Source organism: Acanthopagrus latus, chromosome 4, assembly GCF_904848185.1.
Source record: "Acanthopagrus latus isolate v.2019 chromosome 4, fAcaLat1.1, whole genome shotgun sequence".
Lineage (NCBI taxonomy): Eukaryota > Metazoa > Chordata > Actinopteri > Spariformes > Sparidae > Acanthopagrus > Acanthopagrus latus.
In genome coordinates, this window is record NC_051042.1 from 28,582,383 (window position 1) to 28,602,507 (window position 20,125).

General features: G+C 40.9%; 2 protein-coding genes and 1 non-coding gene across 3 annotated transcripts; 1 reads left to right on the forward strand and 2 right to left on the reverse strand.

The window, feature by feature from the left end:
• Positions 1-146: 146 nt before the first annotated feature.
• On the reverse strand, positions 147-4,410 carry bcl2l10 (BCL2 like 10). The gene is made up of 3 exons (XM_037096251.1): positions 4,194-4,410; positions 2,585-3,043; positions 147-1,132 (listed from the first exon to the last, which is right to left on the reverse strand). The coding sequence occupies exons 1-3, from the start codon at positions 4,224-4,226 to the stop codon at positions 1,010-1,012; spliced, it is 615 nt and encodes a 204-aa protein (XP_036952146.1). The 5' UTR covers positions 4,227-4,410; the 3' UTR covers positions 147-1,009.
• Positions 4,411-6,910: 2,500 nt separating this feature from the next.
• gnb5b (guanine nucleotide binding protein (G protein), beta 5b) lies at positions 6,911-17,441 on the reverse strand. The gene is made up of 11 exons (XM_037096536.1): positions 17,146-17,441; positions 15,390-15,526; positions 15,164-15,205; positions 13,844-13,920; positions 12,331-12,463; positions 9,687-9,830; positions 9,407-9,498; positions 8,591-8,639; positions 8,229-8,325; positions 7,700-7,866; positions 6,911-7,521 (listed from the first exon to the last, which is right to left on the reverse strand). The coding sequence occupies exons 1-11, from the start codon at positions 17,255-17,257 to the stop codon at positions 7,510-7,512; spliced, it is 1,062 nt and encodes a 353-aa protein (XP_036952431.1). The 5' UTR covers positions 17,258-17,441; the 3' UTR covers positions 6,911-7,509.
• On the forward strand, positions 11,938-12,009 carry trnap-cgg. Its single transcript has one exon. It is a non-coding gene; the product is annotated as a tRNA-Pro (tRNA).
• Positions 17,442-20,125: the final 2,684 nt, after the last annotated feature.

The window sequence follows — 20,125 nt, forward strand, 5'->3', positions numbered from 1 at the left end:
TGTCTGGATATCAAAAGGAGGAGAATCATTTACTATTCATATTCCCCCTCACAGTCTTGAGCTGCTGCACAGTCAGTCAGGGGAAAACAGGAAGTCATAACGGTGACAACATCTTAATCACAAGACTCTCACACTCAATTATTTTCTTTTTTTTTATTAAAAAAACAAAAAAAAAACCAAAGTGACAAATAAATAGAACAAAACAATGTAAAAAATATAATGTTTAAGAGATCATAGTGGGGAATGCCATAGCAACGATTTGTTCTACAAGCAATATGTTTGAAGTCAGATTGGTCCCTGGTTAGATCGATATGAGAAACATTTCACAACACGTAGCACCGTTGTGTGGTCGTCTGACCTGCATACAGCTCTGCTGGCCCATGTAAATCACAGACACTTCACATGAAAGATGTAGGACAGTCTCAAACAATGAGCAACTGAATTAGCGGTGGTTCAGTTAGAAGGGAACAAAAAAAAAGGGCCACTGCTTACAGCTTCATTTCATATAAATATAATATATTAATTTATACATTGTACACTTGAATGGCTCTATACCACATACACAACGCAGGTAAACACATGAATAAAAAGGCAGCTGACGAGTTTCAAATAAAAACCAGAAGCTGTGTGACAATTGAAAAGACTTTTAGCTGCACAGCTGAAAACACAAACTTTGAAAGAAGGATGACTGTATGCAGAAACCTGTGCTTCAGTAATTCACCTGTCTAGGATATGCAGACTGATGTCACCAACTCCAAAATTTCTGAAGGCATTGAGATCATTTTTTACAATCTTAAGGAGCAAGTGACAAGTTGTCAGTTTTAATGTGTGTGGGGGGGTTACGAGTATGTGCAAACATTCAGTTGATGACTTGAGATTATAACCCTGAATTCACTACAGATTACGCCTGTTTTTGCAGCATTGATGTTAGAATTCAAATGTCTACTTAAATTGTGCCAAATGAAAAGGAGAACATGGAACAAGACGTGTCAATGACGTCGAAGGCCAGCTAGCGCACCAGGAGGAAGGTGAGTCCAGCGAGGCCTACACCAGCGGCAGCAAACAGCGCCGTCTTCATGGATGATTCCTGACTCACCTCTCTGGCACTGCGGGAGAACTTACAGAACCCCTCCTGGAAGAAAGAAAAACAATAACTTGTTAGGTTGAGAGCGGGAAACTTTTTGTTTACCAGCAAGAGAAAAATACCCATCACTCACTCCAAGATCTTCTCCACATGCTGTAGCTTTTACAAACCAAAAAGGAGGCGTATTAGCAGCCAAAACTAGCAGTGGCTTTTGTTGACAGCTGGTGGCAATTATACAATATATTTTGGAAAATATGTCAGTCAATGACAGTGCAAATATTTTTGTGTTTGTTGAGAAATGTGGCACTCAGAGCTGCCGATATCTGCAATATCTCAAATATATAAAAACAAATTAGGGGATTTTGTCAGCCAAAGGCAGTAGAAAATGTGCCAGTTTGTGCAGAGATTACATAGAAATGATATCATGTCAGCTCTATGGAAAGACCACACAGTAGAAACAATAAAGTCAGAAGCCACTCCAGCTGCAGCATTTCTCCTTCGTGTTTTCAAACTGAAGCCACACACACACACACACACACACGACTGGCGAGTGCACCTGCCCTCAGCTCCAGGTGTTGTGCTGTTTTACAGCTTCTTGTTTTTCTAGTCATACCAAATTCTAGTCTCAGGCCAAATTCAACACACTGATGCTTTGACTGTTACTACAAAAGTCCATCTGGCTGAGCTGGTTACGTGTCTGTTGAAACCAGCTGCCAGCTGAAGAAAGGAGGGGTAAGAGAGTGTGTGTGTGTGTGTGTGTGTGTGTGTGTGTGTTTACGTGGGTGTTTGGGAGGGGGGCCAGGGCGAGCCCATTCACAAAAGCAGACATTCAACTGTAGCGGTGTTCAGTTTGGTGAGGCCTTTGGGACTGAAGTCTACCCAGAGTCCCTTTAAGATTCCCAGTGAAATAAGCCACACAAAGCGGGTTTAAAATTAGCTTTGCCCTTTTGATTTCCAGGCTACAGCCCAAATGATGCCCGTCACCACAGCTTTTGTCTGACCATTACTAAAACCTCTGATAATAAAAGCCTGACACCGTTTGATCATGGCCCTGAATTTACACTGCTGAGGTTTGTCTTGTTGTAGCATACATTCCTCAGAATCTGGCCTATTGCTACTCTACAATTCACATAATCACAGCAGCCACATGAGAAGTCCAAGCTCTCGTCTCATCTGCAAACAGTGAAGCTAAAAACGCTGAATCTAAACTGAGCCCTGGCCATGTTTTAAGCCACGCTGACACGTAGATCTGAATATAAATCTGTGCAGGAAGCAAACACGATCCTATCAAACTAGGTGGTTTCCAAACTCCAAATGCCCTTAAAAAAAAAACGGGACTTTCACATTTGAATCTCAATGGGAATTTTCACGACTCCGTTACTAAGCAGCTTCCCACCCTGGACTGTGATCTCTTATCTACACTGGGCGTGTTCATTCAATCAGTTCTGCCCCATCACCTGCATGGATCAGTTTAGGAAAGGACATGTTGTCACAACTTACCCATCCGTCATTCTCCAGCAGCCACTCTTTCTTCTCCTCTCCCAGGTAATCAGCTATGGTCTCTGCCAGTCCCCTGCAGTTTCCAGGCCCCTGTCCTAGTTCCTGCCCGGGTTCCAGCCCCAGCTTCTTGTCCTTCTGCTCCTGCAGCTGTCTGGCCAGCACCCCAGTAAAGGTGAAAAGGGAAACAACCCTCCCCCAGTTCAAGTGTCCATCTCCCACCAGCTCCTCCATCACCTTCCTGAGGCTGGAGCAGGGGTCTGGCCCGCACTGCCTCAGGAAGGTCTGGGCGAGGGAGTGGAAGCGAGCCTGGTGCTGTGCCTCCATGTCCTGGGCCAGGCGCCTCATGGCAGCGGCTGACTCGCTGGGAGGTGGAGGGGCTGGCCGGGGGCTTGTGCAGCACAGGGACAGGTAGTCCTCTCCCAGAGCCAGGGTCTCTTTCCACAGCCCGCACGACATTTTCTACCAGGAAGAGAAAGGACAATTCCACTTAATAAATGAAGGGAGCCAGCTGATATGTGAGGATCACGTTACTGACTGCTATGAGGAAACCACAAATATGGGATATCATGTTGATGTGACAGGAGCGAACACCAAACACTTTTTAAAAAAAAGAGGGCTTAATGCTTATTCTCATGTTCAATCTGCCATTTACCTACTTAATGATGCGTTTGGTCCTTTTTGACAATTATGATAAAAATGCCTATCATAATCTTTTAATCCAAGATGGCGTCTTCAGATTCTTTTTCATAATGTACTCAATCTAAAAATGAAATAAAACAGGGAAAAGTTGGCATTTTTGTTTAAAACGCGACCAAAACTGTAAGTTATAAAATTGCCACTGATTGATTTTAAGCCAATTAACGTTAATCAGCTATTTTTCTAATCAGCACATCCACACAATTCACTACATTAGCCATTCTGTATAGTACATAGTTAGCATCATCTCAGTTAGCTTAATCTTAGTTACGGTATACTCCATTAACGGTTTTCATATGCTAAAACCGGACACGTTCAGTTTGTAATTGTGTAAAATGATAGCTACAGAGGGGCTTGTTCCTGCGTGTGTAGCTTCTGAGACACCATATAACTACAGCCAGGTGTCAAAAATTTAAAAAACTTCACTAGCTTTGTTCAGCGTCTGGTGAAGGCTAAACGGCAGCGCTAGCAATGGCGCTGCTAACGGCTGCCCGGATGAACGTTAACCGTCAGTTGATGGCAACCGGAGGATGCTGGAAGCTTAAACACAGCTACGTGAACTTAATGGCCTGACAACACAAGTTAACAGTGTACTGTGCGAGTCGTAGATCACCGACAATCAGCTTTTTTAAACCAACTGTTCACCAACTACTGCCGATGAACTTGCAGTTGGTTCCTCCGGTAACAAACGGTTGATCTGTCACTCGAGCAATGGAGGACACAAAGGACCACATTCACACAGGCTGCGGTGAACTAGCTCCGCTACGAGAGAGGCACATCTGCGCACCCAGCGCCGTGTTTTACCACCACGAAAGCGCCCATACGAGGTAAAGGTTCGCCCATTTTCAGAGGGACACGCGTAAAAGTAGGTGAAATATACATTTCCGTGCGTAAAAGGGATAAAAACGCTTACCCTCCCAGCGATATCAGACTGCTCTCTGCACATACGGACGGCGGAAGGAGAACCTCGGTACACTCAGAGTCAGCTTCCCTTCAGCAGGCTCACATTTATCTGAAGCGCCTCCTCCGCCTCCGCCTACTCCTCCAACGCTGCCCGCAAAAAAACCCGCAAAAGTACCGGCATATGTGAGTAGAAGGGAAGCGACACCTCACCCACGGAAAGGCAAAACACACACACACACACACACACAAAAAAACACACAACGCGCGTCGCTCACTTCGTCATAGAGAGACGTGCGTAGGAATAACCAGAAAGTGTTTTCTATAAATACACTTAGTGAAGCTAAATAAATGCGTTGTGGTGTTGTAGTGCGTAGAGGAGTTTGTAGAGTATCTGTGGTTTAAAAAAAATGGAAGTAATTGTTAAAAATCAGGAGCCAGTTTGCAGGATTAGCTGTCCAACCAGCAGCCATCAGAAGAACAACACAGTGGAGGATTTATATTAATATATCATTACATCAATTAGTATGCAAAACATACAATACATAATTAATAGTGTAATTCAATTCTCAATTGTCACCATAAATAAATGAATCACAAATTAAATGAGATATTGAATATGGACGTCTTAAATTCAACTGTATATTCATCAAATTGTTAATTTCTGCAAATATCGTCTATTTGTATATTAATTTATTTATTAACTTAATCAAGGAGTGAATAATTAATTGATCTAAAGAAATGCATCTGCAGTTATTTAGTGTATTTCAGTGTACGGTGTGACACTGGGAATACTCCAGACAGAGACCTGAGATGCTCTTCAAATACTCAAAAAGAGGATTTATAAAGAAAGAAAGAACTTTTATTTATATTAATGTGATTGTTATTGACTGTATGCATTCCTGAATATTCATCTGAAAATAAAAAAGTAATGGCCATCTGTATCTACAGTGTGTTATGTTATTGTTAAGCACATCATTTGTTTTGTATAATTTGATTTGTTTATTGAACACTGAAATAACCAACTTAATATGAAACAAATATGAAACATGCAAATACAACAATGGATTAAGTAAAAAAAATGAGTGTTTCTAGATGTTTGATTTTTATTTTCCAGCAATTTTAACCAAGGAGTTAATTGCTTACTTAAAAAAAAGAAATAGGTTGATTTATCAAAATGAAAATAATTGCTATTGTTTGCTTTTAATTAATAAGGATGATTTTTTGTGAGCTAGAGACAACTCAACCTTTATTTTATCTGTTATTGTTGAAGGTGAAAATGAGCTGATTTCTGTAAATGCATTTGATTTTGTGGCTCACAGATCTTCGGATCAATTCGTAGATGTCCTCTATAAAACAATTTTATCATATGATTTCAGGATTTGGTTTCATAAATCGTCATCAGTCTTTCTCTCTCACTCTCACTGTGTGATGATCACAACCACACTCATGGCTCAGTGATCAGTATGAGGAAGTGAGTCCTGCAGAGAGTGTGTTTGTAATCAAATGAATGGCGGTCAGATGAAATGCTTCAGGTTGTCGGGTGCATCTTGTGATATTTTTGGGTACTTTCTTTGCATGGTAATACCCAGACGTCTTCTCCTCCATCAGTCCCCTTTTCTCCTGCTGTCTTTCACAACCATCTCGCTCTCTCTCTCATCTTGTTGTTTCCCACTGGGAGTTTCCCTCTCTGAAATCCAGCTGACCCGTGTTTCAAGCGAATTTTAAAATAGCAAAGTGGCAAATCACGCTGGAATATCCTTAAAATACGGATGTGTGTTCTAGTGTCTTTTCTCACAATAAAAAAAAAAAAAAAAAGGAACAAGCCAGCTGCTGTTCTTGTATCGGAGACCCAAAACATCCTGTGCAGTGGTAGTTCTGGTCACTTATTTGCCTTTCACCACAGGTTAGTAACGATGCATCTTTACTCCACATTCTCCAGTGATGATGTGGACAAGGTTGGCTGACCTATGACCAGTGTTTTAAAAAAACACAGATGTGTAAGACAGAGAGACTATCTGATCAATAATGCCATGAGGACATGGACTTTAACTGGACAAAAGTCATAAAAACAGAGACATACTTCATCTCAAACTTAGGGATAAGTTTAGAGGATATCTGTGAGGACGTGCTCTTCTTCCAGGATATGTCTTCTTAAATAATTTAAGTGACCTCTCTAACAAAAACACTATTACAGGACTTTTTTTAGAAGCACATCCAGACATTGGCGCTGCAATTGTGTTACAGAACTGCGCCCCCTGGTGGCAGACAGTGTTGTTCTGGACTTTACAGTTTGATTTGAGCCCCTTAAAGAAAGTACTGACACTTAGCACGATAATAGTTTTTCTTGGGATTTTACAAATAATATTACCTTCAAAACACACACGTTGATACATGTCACTATGGAGACTTAGACATTTATTAAATCCTAACACTAACCACTACCTGAATAGCCCTCAACCTAACCCTAACTTTAATAAATGACTCACAAATCTGCTTCTTAGTCCCAGTTGAGAAACGCCACTTGGGAAGAAGCACCAGCTCTTACCCTAACCTAAGCCTAATTCTAATCCGAGCCTAAAACCAAGTCCCTCACATAGACCTCCTTTACAATGAGGACTGGCAAAAATGTCTTCATCTTGAATCTTTGAACCTTTTGCACTGCAGCAGATTTACTAACCTCTTCACATCCATTTGTATTTTGTTTATGGAGAGACATGAAGAAAAAGAAATACTTAAAATCTCCTTTATTTTTCTCACAAGAAATACACCTAAGCTGTAGAGGTTTATATATATTTAAATAAGAAAAATCTGTAGCTACATTTAAAGTTGCTTCCTTTGGATATCCATGACATTACCTACGGCAGAGTAGCCATGGTAACAACAGCACTAACAGTGTGTACACCTACAGTATGACTCCGGACAGGTGTGGTGTGACGTTAGCTGACGTACATCATTTACAAGTTGATCACGGATATTGTCTGCATGTCTACATGGCAGAGCAGACACAAGCTGCTGATTGCTACAAGTCATTTGGCTCTTTACACTCACAGTTATTAGCAATCACAATAAATGTTACACAATCAGTCATCAAGCTAACGATAACACAGATTAGGAATCCAGACTCACTTTTAAAATGAATGCCCTCCCTACGGTTGTGACACAATGACATATTCTCATTCAGAGGAAACATTTGATGTGTTTGTGCTTCTGTGTGTCACGTGTGAACACACTCCTGTAGTGGTGTTGATTTCAGGCAGGAACTTGCAGTCTTGGCAGTCACATAATACTGGTGGCGTCTTCGCAGGATCAAAAATGTGATGTGAACTTTAGGCCCAAATCTGCATGAGAGGAGCGAGATGAATCATTTGGGTTCAACCATAAAACAAGCATAAGAACCTCAACATACATAAACCTTGTCTGCAAATCTAAGTCTTAATATCATCCTGTTGAATACTTGCGTGGCTGTTAAAAAAAGAGTTGTAAACAAATAATCAGTGCCAGGAAAGTCCCGCTCACCCGTAAGGTGTTGTCCCAGGAGGCCGAGCAGAGCGCCGTGCCATCAGGGGACAATCTGACTCTGCTGATTCGGTTCTCGTGGCCAAACAGGATCGAGAGACGATTTCCCTTCAGAACATCCCACACGTTGATGGTGTAGTCATTATAACCAGCGAAAAGCAGGCGACCTGGGGGCCGGAAGAGGAAGTGAGAAGAGAGGAAGTGGGGAATTTGGAATAAGAGGAAATGAAACTAGACAAAGTATCGGTTGAAATTGTGACTGATTTGATGTACTTCTGTTAAATACTGTTTTAATCTTCTCAACTATAAAGTTTTAAAGTTAGCTGAAGAATAATACATATTATTCAGTACAATCTCAATCATTACTTATTCAGTCAAGTTCATGTTATAGATCACAGGAAGTTACAGAAGGAGTTCAAAATAGTTTTTTTTAGCCTCAACAACCAAGTCTGGCATTCTCTGAACATTTACTCATAGCAAGACTAAATACTGATACAAAGATTTAATTTAATGTGCTTTACAAACTCACCACTCATAGAGAAATCCACAGTAGAAGCACCAAATATGATGCTATCCTTCTGGTAGACGGCCACCTCACGATCAGCTCGCAGGTCATAAAAACGGCACTGAGGAAGAGAAACAAACAAACTATTACAGCATATCACAGAAATAGGTTCTGGTTATCGTTCAGCTCATAAGTACACATTGCTGATGGAACCACAGGAATGGCATCAGTACATGTTTAAACATATTTGTTCACCTCTACATCAAGAATAATACTAATAAATCAATTGACTATCTACCCATGCACTGAAGATGTTGATTTTAAAAAACATGACACATCAGACACATCACAACAAACCGATAAGGAGGTCGTATGAAGTGACTCACTGTGGAATCATCAGAAGCAGATGCAAATGCATCTCCACTGGGGTAGTACCTGAGCACGCATGACAGAGAAGAGGATTAGATACATTGCTGCAACAGTGAGCTTTCTATATGAGAGAAACTTTTTAAATAAGTGAGTAATTTATGGCCTTACAATAATACAGAAGATGAACATGGCTGATGTTTGTGTTTCCTTCCTTACAACTCAAAAGTCTCAACTTCATCAACATTTAGAGATTGTTTTACACAACATCTCTACTCCTTTTATTTTGCACAATAAATAAAATAAAAACAAAAAACACCCAGGAAAAACTCAAATGTGAACACGCAGCCAAAGTGCATCACTTTTCAAAAGCTTACAATGAAATAAAGCACAAAAACATGGCTAAAGACTTTCTGTAATTTCCCTAAAATAACTTGACAGTAGTCCCAAACTGCAATCAAAATCTTTTTTTTTCCCCCCCAGAAATTGAGTCATCTGGGAGGCTGGGTTTAAACGTTATTTTAGATCAGATTATGCAGATTCTATTGAAATATGATTTAATGGAAATGCACTACAATATGTTTTTAATTAAAGACAAAACAGTTGAACGGTAGCAAAGTGCCTCAGATGATCTTGAGCACGTGCGCAGACACATGAAGAACCTTCTTTTATTAGAAATTCTGATGATCAAGGATGGAATTTAATCATTTAGGTCTCCTTTTGTAATATTAATAGCAGAAGCAGAAGTGCCAACATTACTACCACTCTGTTTCATAAACTTACTTTTTAAAAAGACAATGTGAGACTTTCATTTTTTTTTAAACAGCTGGACTCACTTTACACAGTTGATGTCGGACTCGTGGCTCTCAAAAGACTGAATGTTCTGTCCGGAGCGCATGTCCCACACGTTGGCCTTCTTATCAGAGCCCTGATAACACACATGCAAAGAGACACACAGAGACATTAGAGACATAACTATTGTTGCTGTCCTGTGAAGACCTAATGTCTTTAAAAGGTGTCAGATTTTCATGAAAACTCCTCATCCAAGGAGCACTGTGAATTACGACCACACACGTTTTCAAACAAATACACAGACACACATTATCTCTCTCTCACCCCGGAGACGAAGGTGTTTCCAGTCTCAGATGGGGCGAGGTCCAGGGACAAGACATCGGCTGTGTGACCGTGGAAACTCTGCAGCAGCTGTCCGCTCTCCACATCCCACAAGGCACATGTGCCGTCACCGCTGGAGGTCAGGAGCTAACACACACACACATACATATACATACATGTGTTCATCACACATAGACAAAAAACAAGACAAAACAATCTACAATCAACAATGTGAAAACATGAAGCTTCATCCTCCAGAAGTATTTTGGAGTGAGGGCAAGACATGAATGTTCTGTTTATTATTAGTATTACTTTTTAAAAACTTTCTTGTAACCCAAATGAAGTCAATTCATCTCATCATGTTCTTTGTTAATAAACACTATACTGAGGGAACGTTTACCCTTACACACTGACTGCCTTGGTATGCCAAAGAGGCATACAAGGGGAAACAAGACCCGAGGAAGTGCCAGCAGAGAGGGATTTTGACGCATAAATTCTGTCATCTGTTGCAAAGGATGAAACTAGGCTGATTGGGGTTAATATGACACCGCTGGTGGTCATAAAGGGAATGAACACGGACTTACACGGAGTGATTTCAGAGGAAATTTGAATAAATGTACTGTTCAACAGCAGGATTTGACTGATTCTAGATATAGCACAGCATGTATTTTGTATCTAACGTATATTATCAGAGTTATTGTCTACGTTGAATATGACTTTGGAGACTGGCTTTGGTTTCATTTCTCATTTTTGACATTTAAAACTGAGAAACGAAACCGGTCTTGATTCAGACGAATTTAAAGGGAAAAGTCTGAGTTAATTGAAAATAAATATCATGTGATCACTTTGACCTCAGCAGGGGCTTCAAAAACAGAATACCTCTGCTGACTTCTCCTTTCCATTGTCTGTTTTAACAGTCACAGAGAAATGCTGCAGAGCTCTTTACTATGATTTAATGTACGACTGTAGCTGTTGTTCGTTACAATGCACACACAGATACAAACACATGCCATAAGCCAAAGGTCAGCTCAGCACCTCCCTGCTAACACAGAAAACTCTCACTGTGCATCATGTTTCCAGCACACAAAATGGCAAAATGTCAGCAATTCCTCTGATGAAAACAGATTATGGGCACTTAGAGACACATGCAGACATCAGAGATCCCTGCTGGCTGCTGGATTAGAGAGCTCCTGCTGGATGACCTCAGGCACAAAAACACACCACATCCTGCCTGCACAGAGTGGTAGCTCCAGTTTCAACATGAATGCAATTATCAGTAGGCCACAATTACTGACACACACACACATACACACAGATGGGAACCTCACTGATCTCACAGAGAGCCTTTGCATCAGTCTGATTTTGCTCACCACCACCTGCATGTGACCATATATTAAATCCTTGCAGGGGGTTCTTTAAATTACCCAGTGATCATCCCACATGTAAACGACTTTAATGAAAAAGCATCACAAGTCATAACTCACAAGTCAGCTGTGACGGACACACACACACACACACACTCACACAGATGCATCGACACACAGACTTTAAGGGCTGCATGAAAAAACGCAGCCAGTCTTTCATAAAGTGTATGAAAACACTTTCTAAGCCCTCAATATAGTCCACAGCTTTGTGCTCCAAGGTCAACTTGAATGGTATAAAGGCTGTGAGCGTTACAGTGTGCTTGTCATGCGTACCTCTTTGTGTGTGAGATGCAGTGTGACAGAGGAGATGTGCGAGAGACGCGTGTGGAGGAGAAAGAACGCATGCATGTGCGTGTCTGTGTGTTAAATGTTCCGCCCTCAGGTCAGTGTGCTCCACTCTTTCCTTGATAAAAGCCACTCAGTGTCTATTAATACACCCAGGATAGAGGACCATCACACCATCACACCCCCCCCCCCGTCTCTTTACTGCCATCTCTTCTTCCTCTCTGTCTTCTGTCATTGTGCTCCTCTGCCTCGCTGAGGGCCAGACTGGAGTAAATTATTGAAGCAAAATATCTCAGGTCGTCTTCCTCATGTTCTCCTTACGAATTTGTGCCCTGGATTTCTTTTATCCTGTTAGCGACCCGCACACACAGACAACAAAAACGTCTAGTCGGTGCAGACTCGTTGATTTACAGTGGATGCACAATGCATCATAATAATCCCGAAATACATTTTTTAAAATAAATGTACAACATCTAAATATAGTTGTCATGTTTTCCAGATTAAGTCGACAATGATTCAAAGCTAAGAACATTCACTACGTAAGTGGCTCGTTGGTCTAGGGGTATGATTCTCACTTCGGGTGTGAGAGGTCCCGGGTTCAAATCCCGGACGAGCCCTTGTGATGACAGTGCCTGTCTCTCAGTGAGAACAGGAGAGTACGCTGCCTATGGATTTAAAATGATGTTGACGGTCCTGTAATTGTACAGACTGCAAAATAAGCAGGCTTTCATTTAGAGTGTATGAACCCTTCCGGTTCAGATCCTACTGTGACTCTCAGTTTCAAGGGATCTTAAATCTTCCATCCACAAATGCAAACATGCACTTTGTCTAAATGTAGTCAGGATCCATGGTTGTACGAGCCACGAGGAAAGATGCATTTAATCATCGGTGACAAAAGCGTCATATATCAAATATACAGGCTTGTAAATGGAGCTTACCTGCATGTCAGAGTTGGTGAAGGTGCATCCTGATACATAGTTGGTGTGCATGGCAACTGACTTCTTCTTTGCAGCCAAGTTCTCGTTCTTGTCCAGTGAGAGTGGGACCACTGAGCACTTGTTATCCAGTCCGCTGTCGAAGGAAATAAATAATCAGTGGTTAAATGTTGGGTCTCACACCAGTGGAGGGGACCAGTTGGTTATCGCTTACTGTTTAAGATTCCACAGAATACAGCTATGATATGTGGATACACGTGAAGCAGGCTGACAGTATAAGATTAGTGAGTAAGATCAATGAACATTCCCTCCTTCCATTCTGTGTTAAATTAATACATTGAAAACATTAAACAACGAAGGATCTAATTTAGAGCCACTAGCAGTCACCAATCATAAACATCTACTGAACATTTACAGACAATAGAGCCTTCATATGCAAAATGAGTTATTGAGCTGCTTTAAATTTAGAGCATTTTATTTTTAAAGATAATTCTAGGCAAACAAAGAAGAAGAGGAAAGACAGCCAGCTGATGATGCAGCATGTGTGGCTCAGGGTTGGTATCATTCCCGGGCTGCTGTGCCGAGAACACAGCCTTGTATATGGGGCTTAAGCACAACCAGGTGAGCTACCAAGGCAGCACTCTTTCTCTTTAATTGTACTATTGTTTATCTAAGGCTTAGTTCACACGAACAGGGGGATTTTTAGAAACACATTTATTTCCTGTTCTGTTTTAAAATAAATTCTCGTCTACACCAACGGGCTGAAGTGCAAATGCAGGTTGTCAAGTGCACACCAAAGCAACAGATACCTCTACCGTAAGGCCAAGTTGTCTGATCAGAAGCCTGCCAAACAAAGGAGACAAGACAAAATACCCTGGTTTTCCTCTCTACACATAAACACACTGTCAGGAGTTTCCCAAAAGCTCCGTTTTCAGTGACCCGAGATGACATCTCTGTGTAAGTAGTCTATGTCAATATGCATAGAAAAAGATTTGTCTTAAGAAATACCCGTGTCTACAGGGCCTCGGGCAATCCTTGCCCACTTGCTCTTATGTGTTTTTACTATAATGTTTGGTTTGAGAGGTTTCTCCCACAGGAGACAATAAAACACCCATAATCTCAGAATGTAAATTTACACTTGAGTACTATAGCAGAATATCTCTAATATTATCTATTGTCATTATCTGTGAGTTTCCTGGCAAGTTCAATAGGGAGGTTACTGGACTGCTCAGCGGAACTAGTGTAAGTGATACAGTATCCTAATAACTGACACAAGGCTGTAGAAGCTCTACCTAAGTTGGTAAGTGATACAATCGCTAACCTAGATCTTCATGAATGAATGACACACCGTACCAATGGCTCTAAGAATAAGTAAAAGCATCGCACCTTTAATTTGTGCACTGTATCATGGGGGGTAAGAATACAGTGGGTAGTTTGTAGTAGAAATATACATTATATTTTATTTCACTTGACAGTGAGGAGTAGAGTAGTAGTAGTTCATTTATTCTGTACTCACCCACATGCCACAGCTGTGCCTGAGGGAGCATAAGCACACGCCATAACCCATGTACACGGCAGGGACAACCCATGTTCCTGTAACACACGCACAGAAACACATACATAACATTAGTAATTTGTTATTGTTAAGAAAATACTCTCTTTAATAAGCGTAAACCAACTAGACTCTTACACAGACAGACACAGCTGCAGTAAACCTGGATGTGGGGAGTATTAAAAGGGATTATGTGGTTATGTCTCCTCCATCAAGAGGCAGGATGGTTAAACCAGGCTGAACCCATTTAAGTGCACTCAGGCGCACAGACCCACACACTCACACACACACACACACACACACACACACACACACACACACACACACACACACACACAGGGTCATTACAGGGGACAGATGGATAGATAATCTTTAAACGCATATTTCCATGTGATCGTTTTGCGGCCTCTCTCTCGGACGAGTGTGGCAGCAGAGGATAACTCGCCCACCCACTCAACACCAGTGCATATGGTGAAGAGAACATGAGCATCTGAACATGTAAAGGAAATAAAGCTCACTCAGCCTCACATAACAGAGCAGAGAGGCGAAGGTTGTATAGGGGCAGAGCTTCTCAAAGTAACAGTCCTATTCATTTTTAATCAAAAACAGCTCTGTGTGACTTTTTGCGGTAACTTCTCTTGGATGAACACTCAGCTAAACCTTTTAATTTATAATGACTGACACGATTTGAATAAAAAGAGATAAGACTTTGTATTTGCAAAGTCTTAGGAGGTGAAAGGAGGTTGCTGAAAGAAACATCAAACTTCGAACATCAAAAAATATGTTTATTTCAGAGCCTGAGTTTGGTGTTGAATGACTTTATTATGTGATTATGGATCTAGCCGATCAATTCCTTACTTTGTATCTTCTCCAAGTCTCATATGCGTGATAATATTTAACGCCTTTAAACATATCAAGCTGACGGGGAAATTTTTATTTTATTTTTCTCAGACATACAACATTAACAATGGATGGTGATAGTATTGTTCAATTATTCAACATGTTTGCAGGTTTCTGAGCTGAGTAATAAGGTTGCAGCTTGAAACTCTCAAATACAATTTTATTGTGGTCGATATAAATCTAGTCATACAGTCATTTTTCCTGACGTAAATATGGACTATCCTCAAAATATTGGTTTTTATATAAAAAGGATTTTCTGTGCATTTTTCTGTCTAAAAACGTATTTTGACAGATTTCTTTCTTTTAAAATAATCTAAACCTTATGTTACTTTGTTTATGGTCAATCATTATATGCACAAAAGCACCACATAACCCTCTACTTACCTTATTAAGAGTGAATGCATCCCAGACGATCACTTTTCCATCCTAGGTAAGAAAAAATAAACATTACATAAAAAAGAAAGAGAGCCTTACATACTACAGAGCAACCTAGCATAAAAAATGAAACTGATGTGTCATACATACATACATACATACATACATACAAACTAATATTGAGTAAATCTCTTAATATACTGTCTCACATCTGTATGCATGTGCAGGTGTATACCTGTGAGGAGCTGACCATACGACGTTTGTCTCTACACCAGTCCATACACAGCACCTTGTTCCCATGACCCTTCAGCACACGCTTGGTCTTGATGGCAAGAGCACCAACCGCCTCTGCCTTCTCAGCCACCTGGTGCACTGAGGTACCGACACAAAAACACACATTGTAGTTTCGGGTTTTCGGGAACTTTTGACGACCAGCACAGGTGCAAGAATCCATGACTCAGATCCGTTGTAAAAGCAAGAGTAGGAATATCTAAATGTATTACAAGTGAACAAAAAAAAGTTCAGTATTCAAAACCTTACTCAAAGCAGCTATAGGGAGCTTTCATTGCGTGTTAATTCTGTCCCTGAGGACAAAAAAGACAAACTGCTATTTTTCTTTTTTTTTTTTTAATCCTATAACATCATCAGTATTAAACTGAGACTGTTTTATAACCAGTTAAAAACCCCTTCTGGTACATTTAAGTAAAAGCAGGGATACCTTTGGGTTAGAAATTGCAAGTAAAAGCTTTTCAGTCAAATGGGTGTTCAGTACAGAAACACTACAGATTCTAGTAACTTTAGCTTCTGGTAAAAGTTGAAGATTCAACTTCTTTACTCAAGGAAAGTACAGGCTCTGCAATGAACTCAGAGTATCAGAGTAAAAAGTATCTGAAGGACACTTCTGTGCACAGCTGACTGAACATCCCGTCATCCACGTCGCTGCCTTTATCACTACTTGCCTTTTCTCCCAAAGTCAAGTCTCCCTCTCCATCTGTTTCTGTCTTGTAAAGTCTGCCTAGCGTTATGTGTACCGACAGATGGAAATCAGTCTTGTGAACCAGGACGGTGATGTGCAGTGACGCAAAACAAAAGAGTGAAGTAACAATCCTGTTTTTAACATGTAAGCAGTAAAAAGAGAGCAGAGATACGTGTAGGGACAAATAATACTCAAGTAAAGATGCTGGAAAAATCTACTTGAATACAGTCATTAAGTATTTGTACTCTTACAATACTGACAGTGACAATATACTGTATATATGAGCAGCAGCTGGTGACTCAGTTATTAACACTACTAAGTTAGCTAGAATTAGCTAGTTAGCTAGTTCTTTATAAACGATAGTGAGATTTAGTGATGTTTTTTTTTCGAACAAACCCCCATTTTATCCCTCCTGCCTCCAAAAATAAATTACAAAAAACAACAGTAGTCAGTTCAATACAACAGTAACTCAATCTGAAATGTAGTGGAGTGAAATAAAAAATAAAAATACAAATTGAGATACTTTAATTAGAAAATCTAAGAATTGCACTTAACTACATTACAGTAATTGAGTAATACTTTTTCTTGTTATCTAGGTACACACCCAAATGCCTCACAGTAACTGTTACGTTAGCATCATCACTCGGTAACGTTACTTTAAGCTAACATTACTTTGAGCTAACGTTACTTAAAGCTGGCGTTACTTTAAGCTAGCGTTACTTTAAGATGGCGCTACTTTAAGCTAACGTTACTTTAAGCTAGCGTTACTTTAAGCTAGCGTTACTTCACAGGGAGCGCCGTTAACTGACAGTTTAACCGTTGGAATGGAAACACTGAGTTCCATGTTCAAAAAGACGCTTTAACGAGCGGCCACCTGTCGAGTTTTCACTCTAGTTTCGAGTAAACGAAGCCAGTGTGTGTCAGTTAGAAATGTGTCACGGTGCTGTGACATGTTGTTTGTCGCTAGCTTCGTGCGGTCCGGTCCGGTCCGGTCCGGTGCGGGGGGGACACTTACGCTCCACGTCGTTCAGCTTGCCCCGCTCCTCCTCCAGCTTCTTCTTCAGAGTCTCGGTCTCCCTTTTCAGACTCGCCAGGGTTTCCCCTTTCTGGAGCCCCTGACAGGCCATCTTTGAGAGGTGGCGGCGGCCGCGACAGAGCACCCAGGAAAAAGAGAGGAGGAAGAAGAGGAAGAGGAGAAAGTGGACAGAGAGAGACGGAGAGACAGAGAGGACGGTTGTAGTCAGCGGGCTGGTGAGAGTGTCCTCGAGCGCGAGAGTGATGCTGCCGCGCGACTCAGTCTATAGACCCGCTTCACCCCCCTCCCCCTCCCCCTCCGCCTCCATCCTGCCCCCTCCATCCTCCTCCCTCCCTCTTCCCTCCATCCTGCTCCATCCTCCTCCTCCCCCCATCCTCCTCTATCTTCCTCCATCCTTCTGCCTTATTCCTCCTCCATCCTCCTCTTCCTCACCCTCCTCCATCCACCTGTTCATCCACCCTCCTCTCTCCATCCTCCTCCTCCTACATTTATTTTTTCCATAACTGGACAAACAGTCTGTTCTCAGAGAAAAACAGTTAGAAACAGGAGGGTGGCAGGGTCCGCCACATATTAACAAAGTAAAACAGCATGTTTTGTCCTGTAAGGTTTGTTTTCTTCAGTTTGTTTAGGCATCAAATGAAATCAGTTTATGGAGATCTTTTCTCTCCTAATTAAAATGTCTTCCCCAACACTACATAGTGCACCTTTGAATATGTTTTTCTCTCAGAGAAGATAATAACAACAAACTTTTCCGAACCCAAATTAGAAGAATACAAAAAACAGAAAACGGGAGAAATTATGATCAAGTGAAGAGTTGTGAATATATAACAGACACATTGTTAGTTTGCAGTTGTTGTTGTTGTTTTTTTTTTAAATTACCTGGTATTTTAATGTAATTTATAAGGATTCTGAAGGGGTCTGTAAACATTATATTATCCATTTACGTCCACATTACTGATGATTACTGATCATCAGAAGTATAAATATTTTGTGAGAGTATTGATATGTTTATTGTGTATCATGATGCAGCCTAAAAGTATCATGCTCCTATTTTAGGGCCCATAGAGCAGAGCCTTTCTTTGCATATTTTTAATTGGCTCATTTTCTCCGAGGGATCATTGAAGTCTGATCTAATATGATCAATAAATCATAAAAGTTGTCTTTATCAGCAGATCCGAGCGTGACAGCTTTCTGGCGTCAAGCGAGTAGTCGAGGAAGCGCCGCAGATCAGGAGGGGGCTCAGCTGCCGGCATGCAGCTCCCTCTTCAAGGTCCTGATAACTTCCTGTGTTTGTGTGTGTGTATGTTTCAGATACACTAATAGAGCTGTGTGTCAAAAGGTGCTGCTGAGTGGTTTGCTCTCATTTCAACAGATGTTAAAAGTGTTTCTTGATCCTCATCAAACCGCAGATATCTCTCATATCACTCATATGACCCATGCTGGCAGACAAACAGAAGAGTTGGATATGACTGTAACTTCAGGGCTGTTTTTGAGTTTTTGGTGCACAGATTCCTGGCTTCTGTAATTCCCATATATTTAATAGAGACCATGAATCATCGTGCCGTGAAATGAACGTGTCAGCTGTTTAATGAAAGGAAAAAGCTTGACGTACCACTTCCACACAGAAGGAGCAGTAGTTGATGGGCTCCGTCTTGATGTAGATGTTAATGAGAGGACTCGGTTTCCCGCAGGACTCACACGGGCCAAAGGTGGCCGCCACGAACGTCTGGTCACACATGGCTGCAGACTCTCACCAACAGGCCCTGTGGAGAGAACACACACACAAACACTAAGGTTAATTAAATCAGGTTTATTTTGTTTTTATTGATCTCTGTGGCCACTGACCACTGTGTGTATGTGTGTGTGGGTTAGGAGATAAGTAGCTGCTAATCTACTCTGTCCTGATCCTCCTCTGAGCACCAGGAGAAGAGGAGTGCAGCGCAGCTATTCTGGGAACAGCACATAGAAGACGACTGTACATGAGAAACACTCTGCAAAATCAAATAACAACTAATGATTATGACCTCTCACATCTCAAATCACATCGACTCCGCCCTTTGAAGCTGCTGCTTATTTTTCTAATATAAACTCCTGGGCTGCAGTAATTGATTAGTGTCCTTGTCGATACATATGTCCATTACTGTCTTGAAATGTTAAATGGTCAGAAATCCTAGAAATGTCTCATCTTGTCCACAAAGTTAAAAATATTCAGTTTACTGTCACAGAGACGCAAAGAAACCAGAACATATTCACATCTAAGAAGCTGGAATTTCAAGAATATTAACTTTTTCTTCTTTTAAATCACTCAAACCTGATTTTCATTAGTTCACAAGTTGATAAATTGCTGAAATGCTAATATAAACATAAATATTGTGCAAGTTCTCCGACACAATAATGCAACAGCACACTGATATTTCCTTTGATTTGTTCTTTTATATTTTGCACAAATGTCAGAACACGCAGATATGCAGGAAAATACAACATCATGAAGAGATCACAGTCCATCTATTAATACCAGCATTGTATTGCTTAAAGATATAAAGATATATTAATAATAGGATATTATGGAGGTATATTAGCAGTTTGTTACAGTTCTACATTGCTATCCAGCACCTGAACCTACACGTAAACACAAAACACACCAACATCAGCTTACAAAATATCACTTCCTTAATTATTTCAGTGATAAAATCTTACCTCAGAAGAGAACTGATTTCTTTCTTTGCACAGCAGGTATTTGTGCCTGTGGAACTAAACAAGAGTTTTTCCCCCGGGGGAAGAGGATTGTGAGCAAGGGACAGAGAGGGAACAGTAAGCTTCTTAGTGAAGTGTTTAAGCCGCGACTCTGCGCTGCTTTTACCTCCGTGGTTCAGACGTACACCGCGGCATTACCTGCGAGGCCTGCAGAGTTACATTTACAGCATAATCCAATACAAATAGCTGTTTAACGTTGAGAAAA

What these genes read in the sequence shown, in the direction of transcription:
- bcl2l10 (XM_037096251.1), bottom strand. Translation starts at nt 4,226, where the DNA reads ATGTGCAGAGAGCAGTCTGATATCGCTGGGAGG. An exon ending in AGTCTGATATCGCTGGGAGG is followed by an intron (nt 3,044 to 4,193) that starts GTAAGCGTTTTT and finishes TCTTCCTGGTAG; the next exon opens with AAAATGTCGTGCGGGCTGTG. An exon ending in TGCTGGAGAATGACGGATGG is followed by an intron (nt 1,133 to 2,584) that starts GTAAGTTGTGAC and finishes TCTTTCTTCCAG; the next exon opens with GAGGGGTTCTGTAAGTTCTC.
- gnb5b (XM_037096536.1), bottom strand. Translation starts at nt 17,257, where the DNA reads ATGGCCTGTCAGGGGCTCCAGAAAGGGGAAACCCTGGCGAGTCTGAAA. An exon ending in GGCACAGCTGTGGCATGTGG is followed by an intron (nt 12,464 to 13,843) that starts GTGAGTACAGAA and finishes TTCCTTCGACAG; the next exon opens with CGGACTGGATAACAAGTGCT. An exon ending in TGTGGATTTCTCTATGAGTG is followed by an intron (nt 7,867 to 8,228) that starts GTGAGTTTGTAA and finishes TCCGGCCCCCAG; the next exon opens with GTCGCCTGCTTTTCGCTGGT.